At 32.6% G+C, this 10465-nt stretch overlaps 1 protein-coding gene across 3 annotated transcripts; it reads right to left on the bottom strand.

Annotated features, from left to right (window-relative positions):
- Positions 1 to 2047: 2047 nt before the first annotated feature.
- On the bottom strand, positions 2048 to 9767 carry LOC106068968 (uncharacterized). 3 transcript variants are annotated; one of them, XM_056009361.1, is made up of 13 exons: positions 9630 to 9767; positions 9099 to 9235; positions 8751 to 8827; positions 7955 to 8274; positions 7742 to 7831; positions 6410 to 7571; positions 6177 to 6220; positions 5186 to 5255; positions 4961 to 5064; positions 4487 to 4586; positions 4133 to 4302; positions 3398 to 3521; positions 2048 to 2808 (listed from the first exon to the last, which is right to left on the bottom strand). In XM_056009361.1, the coding sequence occupies exons 6-13, from the start codon at positions 7247 to 7249 to the stop codon at positions 2575 to 2577; spliced, it is 1686 nt and encodes a 561-aa protein (XP_055865336.1). In that variant the 5' UTR covers positions 7250 to 7571; positions 7742 to 7831; positions 7955 to 8274; positions 8751 to 8827; positions 9099 to 9235; positions 9630 to 9767; the 3' UTR covers positions 2048 to 2574. The 3 variants fall into 3 exon arrangements, with proteins under 3 accessions (XP_055865336.1, XP_055865337.1, XP_055865339.1); XM_056009362.1 differs by lacking the exon at positions 9630 to 9767 and having other exon boundaries at positions 9099 to 9284; XM_056009364.1 differs by lacking the exon at positions 9630 to 9767 and having other exon boundaries at positions 7955 to 8258; positions 9099 to 9284.
- Between the last annotated feature and the right edge of the window lie 698 nt (positions 9768 to 10465).

Raw genomic sequence — 10465 nt, 5'->3', positions numbered from 1 at the left:
CTAAAATTTTCTATACTCTAAATAGATTTATACTTGGGCGTAACCATGATTATTTAAACGGGTGGGGGGGGCGGTTGGGGTAGGGGAAAGATAAAAAAAAAATATATATATCTTGTTATCCCTCAATTATTAGTTATTAAGGGCAGAGAGCTCGGTCTTACAAAAAAAAAAATGATTCATCAACTTCATAAAGTAGGAATAGTCTTTAAAAAACAAAACAAAACACACACACACACAAAAACTTTTTGTGTCAATCGAAAATTATCTCTCAGTTAATGGTAGGCCCTATGTTGCTTGATAGATTGAATTGTCACACCATCAATGACAAACCTAAACTTTATTTTGATTGCCTATTTTTTTTTAATAAGTAGGCCCTACATACGTGCTTGATATGTCGTAAATACATGTATTTGCATCGTATTAAAAAAAAAACGTGTATGTATTTATGATGTATGATTGAATGCTTTGTGTTATAATGTGCAGGAGCGACTGGGTGTCAAAAAACGGCCCAGGTATTTCTGTACACTCCTGCCCATAAAAGATGAAGCCTAGTAGCACTGTCTACGGATGTAAATTATTTCCGTATTAAAATCCGTATTTCGGAAAATGTATTGAATTAAATTAGGATTATTTAGGACATTCAATGCAGAGAACTCGATGATCAGAGGGACACTGTTAAAAGAGAATAATATGATACCTGTACCAATTTAATACGTGCCATTTGGCATTCATGAATTCATGAGACCCTTTAGTTGACCCTACCGGCACTTTTGGGTATCGCCCACCGAGCATTAGCCCTAATGCCAACAAAGCCAGTCCGCCCCTGATAATGAGAGAGATGTAGGCAAGGGTTATAAATGGAATGCTTGTAGTATATTTAGGTCAGATCAATAAGTTGTGATATATATTAGTAAAATATGATTCAGCATTTTTTTTTGGTTTTATTGCTACTTTAATTTGTTATTCTTCTGCCAGTTTATTTGTTATAACATAATCCACCGCCATAATTAATTCGTGTCTGTTCTATCTAGTTTATATATGTTCTAAGGAGCTGAGAACTCCCAAACAAAGGGAGCATACTCTAATTCCACACTGTCTACTGCACGAGAAGATTATAATTATAAGCTTAATAATAAGTTAATAGTTCAAACACATCTAAGAAGATTATAATTACTTGAATTAATGAACAAATTTATAACAGAAATTATGTAAAACTAGTCGTCTTTCACCAGTTCAACAATTTTAAGTATAAAAACTTTTTTTTTCCGCCCCCACCCCATGTCGAAGGCGCCGCCCCCAACGCATGTCAGATTTTATCATCTAAGATTCAAAAGTAGAAGTTCAATAAATCAATACAAAGTGGTATCAAAAGAAAGTTTCAGTTTCAACATGTTAAAGCCAATCAGTCCACAAAAACGTGTGTAGGCCTTATTTATTCCACAAATAAAATTTTATAATTATTTTTATTCATATTCACAATTGGTTGGGCACTTATTTTGCTGGATCCATAGGCCTACGACTTTGTATAATTTTTTAAAATATAATTTTGTACTTTTTTAAAAATTTCAATTAAATTGGTTTACATGTCAAAATGTATACAGTTAATAATAATAATGTTTCTTATATAAAATGTTTATAGAAACCATAGGTGTTAGTATTTATAGTACCATTTGCTTTGCTTTGTATAGATTTCAAGTTTTATATTATGTGTCCACTGCACTTCATTGTTTAAAATTTTATTTAAAGAATAAAATTAAGTTTTGATATAAAATTTTCCTCTTAGTTTTTTATGAAATTTTCAAAATTGTAACTGTGGCTATCTTTTTTTTTGTGATTTGATACCTATAGTTGAGTCATTTATTTGAAATGTTGGTGGTAAACAAAGGTGAACTCTCCTTTTACACAATGGTTAAAAGAATTTTTTAATAATATGATAAGCCCACTTGAATAGCTTTAATGTTAAACTAGAAACAAGACATTTTGTTACTAAATATAACTATAAACACAGACATAATAACACTGCATTCAAAAAAGAAAATCATGTTCAAAAGTTTAAATAATCATTTTTATTGATCACTTAGTTTTGAAAAAAAAACAACTAAAAGACATAATTTTAACCAAAAAGCAGGTAATCAAATTTTGAATTTCATAATTTGATATTTATCCAAAAAATAAAAAGGTCACAGATGAGATACACTGTATGACAAAATTCACATTAAACAAAGCATAAAAAGAGTTCATATCACCAAATAATCAAAACATATATTGAACAGCAACGAAATAATAAATAAAAAATGCTAAAAAAATAAAATAAAATACACATGAGTTTAATAAGATACAAGTTTAAAAAAAAATAGTTTAATAGATGATATAAAAAGAAATCAGAAAAATAATACCTCATCTAAAGAGCAAATCAATTTAAAGCCTTTCCTTGTTTCATTTCATTGAGTGTTTTTTTAAGATCTTGAAACAAGCTCTGGTACTAACTTTAATTACTTTTTAATGGATCTACATTCTGTTTTATTAAGTTGCTGTGAGTCTTAAAATTGTTTCAGCTGCACAAAACTATACAGCTTACCGACCATCTAACCTGCCACAGCCAACCCTTTTACGTGACCTTCTTTGTCCACCTTTTCGACTCCTAGATGGCTGTTGCTCGTTGTTCTGACTTGTTGTTCTTTGGCTAGATCTTCGACCTGCTGTGCTACATCCACTTCTTTTACTTGCAGTGGAATGGCTATATTTTTGTCCAGAGTTTGTATGACAGACACTTTTGTGTGAGGCAAGAGGGCTGGTGGCTAAGTTCGCCTGAGGAATAATGATCACAAAAGTTGAGCACTCACGAGAGCTTAAACAAGAATAGAAATATAAAGCTACTTGTTATTACCAAAAGAGGTATTTGCTTCACTCCAAGGGACATAAACATGTTAAGATTTGCTTTATCATTTGAGCAGATTGTGACAGACTTTAATTAAGACAGACACGAAATATGTTTTAATGCAATTGTTTATACATTCATTGTCTTTGTTTTAAAACATTGTAACATATTATGCTGCAGGTACTGACAGAAGTTTAGCAAAAAACCTTCTGTTTTCTTCAATAATCTTTTCCACTCCAAAAGAGTGAATTGTGAAACCAGAAATAGGACATGAGAATTTACCTACATCATTTTTTTTTTTACTTTAATTGTATTAATCCATTGCTTTGCTAATTTTCTTGGTCAATTCCATCATTTCTCCCTCCCCCCACCCCAAAAAAAAATGAAATAAAAAAAAAGGTTTAGATAGAGAATTTTAAAAAATACAATGATTAACTAACAGGTTAATGTCTGAAAATCACTTTAGTACTTAAAGAGAGAGAGAGAGAGAGAGAAATGAATTCATCTATTTATGCCAACCTGTTCCAATTTCTCCTGAATTATTGCACTTTTTATTGCTTTGTTCAAGTGATAGGTGCTAAAATTATTCAATGTTCCACCAGACTTTCCTCTCAATGCTTCAAGTTTTGTAAAGATGGAGCTCCTGCAAGGAAAAACAAGATATGAATGTTTTTATTAAGTAAACAGAACTTGCACTGGAAAATGCATAGTAAAGTAAAAAGTACTACTTTGAATCTATTGGGTAGATTATGTAAAGGTTATCTGTTTAGTGACATATGATTATCGAGAGTGTCCTGCGGCCAGCACAAATAACCAACTGCCTTTACTTTTCCTTAACTAATGTCAGGTACCCAAATATTGGGTCGACTCAAGAACACCCTAAAAATCCAAGGGGTTTACTTTATTAGTGAAATAACACTTAAAAAAAAAAAGAAAATTGAAGCAAAACGATTTAACTGCATAAACACATCATATGCAGAAAGAAGATGTTAAAATGGAAAAAATTCAAAAGGAAACTTTTCAAAATTTAATTTAAAGCTATCAAAATTTTAGGGAAGAAAAGAACCCAAAGGGAATGAGTTTTAAAGCCTTGAGGATTGAGAGTTAATCTGACAGAAAATACTGTTTCAAATCACTGATTGTAGTGTTCTTTTGGAGAGGGAGATTTTAAGTACTCAATTCCATATTAAATATATTAAAAATACAACTTTGTAATAAAAAACAAAACATTGAACTAATAAGTACATGTCTTACCATGAATAACCAGGGAAGGACTGTTGTATGACTTCAATAACACCCTCGTATCTCTTTAGTAATTCTGGGCTAATTGGTTCTTCAATAGTTAAACAGATTGGTGTTGAAGATACCCAAAGGCTGTCCATAATTTTATCCATGGTTAGAATCTGTAGTTCCCCTTGTGTGACCTAAACAAAAAAATTTTTTTTGGCCAAATTAGTTTGAATTAAAAATTATTATTATAATTATTACAATATTAAAAATGCATTATATTATATTTGAATTATTAAATATAATGCATGAATTGTCAATGTATATTTCATATTTACAGCTGAGAAACTTAATTCAAAACTAACTAAAAATTACATTTACCTCCATTAAACCTTGGTCACAAAGTTCTAAATGCAGAGTCCAGTCTCTGATTTTCTGTTTCACCTGAGAATAGCGGCAACGGTCATCTTCCTGTTCAGCACTGAAACAGACGACAAAACTACATCAATAATCAACAAATCAAGAATGATGTAAGCATGGGTTTTACTAGCTTAATCTCAGATTAGACTGACAGACAGGCTATGCCAATTCAAAGACAGTGATGTTGGTATAACTAGACATATATGTCTACGAAATTTAGCTGTCAACTCACTATTTCTAAATCTAGCCAAGGATAAATGAAAAGTATGATGACATGTGGCATTGGACATAAGAAATGAAGGTAATCCACTACCTGCATGAGGGGAGCATTCCCTCAAAGGCATGAAACTGATTTAACTGGAGTTAGGTGGAATGGAGGGGTAAGGTCAATGCACTTAATAAGTTGGTAGTATGCAACAATAACAAACTAAGTACCTTTTAACTAATTCCTCTAGATTTTCAATATTTTTCAGTGCTACTTTTTTCAACTTCTCCAGCCATGTTGCTCTTTCCACCTTTAATGATGTCAGAACTTTTTTCTGTGGACATAAAGTGTACCAAACATTAACGCAAAGGTCAAACATGGTTACATTAAAGTACACAAAGTTTTTCTATTAGAAGAACATCACAGAGATGTTTTAAAATAACAACACAACTAACCTCAACAGCCTGGCGCAAATCTTTTTCATTGCCAAGCTCCAGCTGAAGACTTTCAAAAACAATGGAAGGGCTAAAAAAAGTAAAGAGATAAGTTATTGCAATATTGCTTCACCCTCTCTATTAATCTTGTATATCACAATACAAGAGAACAAAGAAGTGGAACAATACCAAAAGATGTGTAGTGTGTGTAGCAACATTTTTTGATTACTTTATTCCAATTATGCAAATAATATTCTATGTACTCTATAAAACTCAATAATGGCATTGACTCAAAGTATTGTCATGATTTCAGAAACTACTTTCAAGGTTACAATGGCCAGACATTTTATTGTTAACTCTTCCTCAATGGAATACAAGTATTAAATGTGACCACAGGGTTTTGAAAAAAGAGGGCTGAACATCTTATCAATGTTAACTCATTGCTCAAATGCAGTGTCAGCCTGCTAATTTCTATAGGCAATATGAATTAGTAATACTGGATAATGTAACTTAGTATTTTTTATGTTATTAACAGATTAATATTTGTTATAACTGAACTGTAAGAGAGCTGTTAACAATCAGGATTATATTATACTATCATTATTTTTAAAGTAACATATTGATGAAGTAGATACTGTATAGGAGGCACAGTGGCTGAGTTCCAAGCAGATTGACACCAAGCCAGGTGTCCTATTTTTGAAAACTGGGATTTCGGGATCAGCGCCTCTGAGTTCATCCAGCTCTAATGGGTAGACCTACCTGGTGTTAGTTGGGTAAAGGTAAAGGTAGGTGGTTGTTGTGCTGATCACATGCACCTTTGTTAATCATGGGCCACAGAAACAGATGACCTTAACATCATTTGCCAAGATATAAAAGAGTAGCTAAATACTTTTTAATGTAATGTTTAATTTACAACAATACTAATCACTTTTTATTTGATTTGATCGATTATGAATCAATCTGATATTTTGAATAGTAATTTTTAATAAATATATCAACTCACAAAACTTACTAAAAACAAGAGTCTGCCTGTCCAACACTGCCAGCCAGTGTATTCTGCAAAGTAATTTTAAAATTCAATCACAGGGGAAAAAAAAGTAAAAAATTTGTTTACAAGTAATGTAAACATTGAAGCATAAGTATTTAATTCAATACATAATATATTTGTAAGAATATTTGGCAAGTATAAATTTAAGTTATACGAATTTATACTAGAACTATATGAAAAGTAAAACAAGATTTTACCGTGTTCATTGTAGTTTTCCTCAATCTGTCACTGTTATAAAATGGTGAATCAACAGTTGGGACATGAAAGGGATTGGATATTCCCTTTTTTTCTGGAGAGTTGTCTATCATCCAAGGGTTTTTCTTTTTCCCAGGAGTACGACAAAAAACATGTGGATAAAGTGGGTGTTCAAAAATTCTTGGGGTGTCATCAATGTCAGCATTGATCTCAGTAGAGGTCATCTCATCAAGTAGAGAGCGTGACAATAGACTGCTTGGTGACATATAAAATGGATCACTGTCTTCAGAGGTAACTCTTTCATCAGAGGAGCTGCTAACTTGCTTTTTCTCTAGCTCAGGATGGGTTGTCTGCCCATCAACACCTCTATTTTGCCATAAAACTTGTGTTTGGTTTTCTAAAAAATTCCAAGTGAAATTAATGTCAGCATTCATCACACCTGGTAGAGAGCCCACCAAGGGATTGTTTGCTGAAATTATCAAGGGGTCTTGTAAAGATAAATTATGCAAATATTGGTCGGAAGAAGTGGATTGTGGCCTGAGACTGTCCATTGATCCTAATGCTTCCGGGCTTGTCCATCCAACATCACTGAGGTCATCTGAAGAGCTGAAGACCAGATCTTGGTCTTTCTCTAGAGGAGAACAAGTTGATTGCTTATTGACACCCAGAATGGAGGACTCAAAGGTTAAACTTTTGACCAAAGTTGCCTTTGATTTAGAATATTTCTTTTTTACTGATGGGATGGCTTGTGAATAGAAGCTCATATCACTTGACTCTTGGCTAATCAACCCCACATCATTGTCTTCAGCGGTAACCCTTACATAAGAAGATCTGCCGGACATTTCTTGGTTTTTCTCTGGCTGAGACTGGTTTGCCAGTTTCCGAACACCTTGTGATGACTGCAGGGAGGACCTCAGGGTTGAATTTTTCACCTGATTTGAACCAGGTACAGAAGCTATTTTGCCTGAACTTGAAGCAGTGCTGGGGACATTTTTACTAGCTACTATACTTGAGTAACTTCTTGAGATGCCTTGGGAGTACACTTTTGAAACGCTACAGACAGTACTAGATGTCTTGCTGAAGGTACTACTTGAGACAGAGTTTGAGCTATTACTTCTGTCAGACAGCTGATGTTTTTCTGCACTAGGATGCTTTGAAGCGGGCCTAAAGAAGTTAAAAAACAAAATCATTTAAAGTAAAAGTAAAGTCCTAAAAAGAAATTAAAGTATAAAGCTTGATAGTTTAATTTTTTTGTGTGCATCAATCTAGACTAAAAAATCTTTGTTTGGGTAAGCTTCAAAGATTTAATATAGAAGCTAGAAAAAATTAGGCACCTGCTAGTTGATAAGTAAGTCTTTCTGGTGCTTGGTGTGTGGCTCTGGTTTTTTGATCTTACAGCTCTTGATGCCCTAGATCTTTTTGAACTATGAACAACATAAAGATTCATGTAAAAAGATTTTATAACATTTTCCTTAATTTTAAGAGCTTGATAATAAACATTTCTCAGTATGTATGGTTACTTATATGAGTTTATAAGAGCCACTTACTTTCTAGGAGATGCTTTAGTACTGGTGGGTTCCTTTTTCCTATTGCCAGTGGTAGCAGTTGAAGACTTGCCTTTGTTCTGAGGTATTTTACTAAGAGAAGATTCTGCAGCCTTTTCCTTAATGTCAGTGTTAGTGGCAGAAGGTTTGCGTCTGGCCCGAGTGGATTCCTTTTTCCTACTTTCACTGCCAGTGGAGGGAGTTTTGTCTTTGTTTGATGCGGTTTTATCCAGAGAAGATACATTACGTCTTGGCCTGTGCTTCCTGACAACTTTGGTAAATCCATCATCTGATTCTGAGAGGTAATCTAGATAAGAACAAAACTTCATACAAACAGTTAAATAGGTAAGTAAAAGTTTCTCTTTTGGACCTAATGATTTCATGAGGCAGAAAAATAAAGCCCATCTGTTTCTACGGCACATGGTTAACTAGGGTTTCATGTGACCTGTACAATGATCAACTGCCTTTACTTTTCCCAACTATGAGGGGTAACTTTTAGAGGACTCTGTGGTATCCTAAAAAATAAACTTATGTTGGAAATCCTTGTCTTAACCTGGACTTGAAGCAAAGTGCTCGGCTCTATAATTAATTTTAAAAATGTCACCCCAATACAATTAAATATCATTACTTATAATTGTATAATTAGTTTACCATTCACACTCATTATTAAGCTGGTATTTACTTTAGTGCCACATGACTTCAAATTATGAAATCTAAAAGTTTGAGTTTTTTTTGCAAAAATGAAAGCCACAATAGTTTAATTAAATCACAAAAATAAAGATTTAACTAGAAGACTTACATCAGGATACTGTGACTCACAGTCAGAATATTGAAACTTGTAATTGTTGAATTCTTCTTGTTTGGAATTGGAGACATCTTAAATTTAAATTAAATGATAGAAAGGGTAACAACACATTCAGAAATAGAAAGCTATATAGTATAGATCTACTCATCTAGTTAGATCTAGCTCTAGACCTAACTTAACTAATCTATTAGTACTAGTTTAATTACTAGTAGTTAGTAGTAAATTTATAAATAAGTAGTAGTACTACTACTAGGTAACTAGTACTAAGACTTACTTACTAAGACTAAGACTAGATCTAACTTATTTTACTTATTACTTAGTAACTGATCGTCTTAATCTCACCTTTTTTATCTAGATCTATCTCTAGCTTTGCCCCCTTGACAACAGATTGAACAGTGACTTCCAACTTCTTATCATGATCCTCTGTGACTGCACCTTTATTTTTTCTCTGTTTCTTTTTGTTTTTACCAGTCCTTCTTCTAAAAATAGGTGTATAAAATATAAACGAAGTTATATCTATCTAGCCTGTAATGAAGAGCTACCTTTTTTGCTTTCAAATAATGGAGAGCAACCAAAAGTGAAACCGAAATTTTCGTGAAAACAAACAATAATTTAGATTACAGACCTCTATATATGGGTCTGTAATCTAGAATCTATGTAGGCGTATAGGCCTAATGTTCAATTTACTAATAATGTAAATGGAAAGAATTTACACTTTACATAATCTAATATACTAAAAATCCAGTGTCCGCTCAATGCCTTTCTACCCAGTCCCAACAATTACACGAATTTGTAACAATATTCAAATAATCGAAGAAGCTAGATCTACATCTTTTATAGTCTAAACAATTTTGATAATAGTTTTAAACAAACCTATGAGAATCTCTTGGTGGGCTTATTATTGTTTTGTCTGGTTGCACCTTTTCTTCGGGCGTCTGAGCCTCAGCAGTATCCTTTAATAAAACACATTTTTTTCATATTGACGAAATAGAATAGTTTTGATAAACTAAAATACATTTCTACACATTTAGGGTTTTTACAGTTCGTAAACTCTAATCACTCCAAGAACCGGATTTCCGATTGAAGACCAACAGATAATGACCTAGAATCATTTTTGTTTGTTTGTTAATTTGAATAGAAAGATTGAATAAGTTTCCCTTAGACAAAGAAGGTGAGGAGGAAAGAATGTAGGCCTATGTTTTATTACTTTTTAGTCCTATATATAAAGGGAAGAAGAATGATAAACAATGATATTGTAATTAGGTCTTTAAGGTAGGCCTACGTATATGACATCAGTTGGGAAAAGGAATTAGGAGGTTGTTTGTGCCGGCCACAAGGCACCCTTGTTTGCCATCGCTCATAGAAACAGATGATTTCTACATTACCCTATCTTCGTTATAGATCGTAAATAGTGAAAGGAGACTTTTTTTTTTAAACTTTGACACAAATGCAAATATATGTTTGAATAAAGATGATTTTGTGAGTTTTAACTTAAGGGTGAAATTAACTCACATTATGCCAGATTGAATTAAACAGACTTAAATGTTTTAATTTACCGTTTATTTGAAAATAAATAATAATATAATAGGTTTAAATTGGCCAGGGCAACTTAAATGATTTCGAAATTGTTTATAATATTTATGTATGAAGAGCTACAATAAATTTAGCTTATTAGTAGGCCTATTGGTAGTAGCAAAATAATTATCTTA

Source organism: Biomphalaria glabrata, chromosome 14, assembly GCF_947242115.1.
Source record: "Biomphalaria glabrata chromosome 14, xgBioGlab47.1, whole genome shotgun sequence".
Lineage (NCBI taxonomy): Eukaryota > Metazoa > Mollusca > Gastropoda > Planorbidae > Biomphalaria > Biomphalaria glabrata.
Note: the sequence above shows the minus strand (reverse complement) of the source record. Positions and strands in the feature narration are given on the sequence as shown.

Coding starts and splice junctions, on each gene's coding strand:
- LOC106068968 (XM_056009361.1), bottom strand. CDS start 7,249: ATGTCCGGCAGATCTTCTTATGTAAGGGTTACCGCTGAAGACAATGAT. Junction 4,303..4,486: donor GTGACCAAGGTTTAATGGAG/GTAAATGTAATT, acceptor TTTTTTGTTTAG/GTCACACAAGGGGAACTACA. Junction 2,809..3,397: donor TTCAGGAGAAATTGGAACAG/GTTGGCATAAAT, acceptor ATTATTCCTCAG/GCGAACTTAGCCACCAGCCC.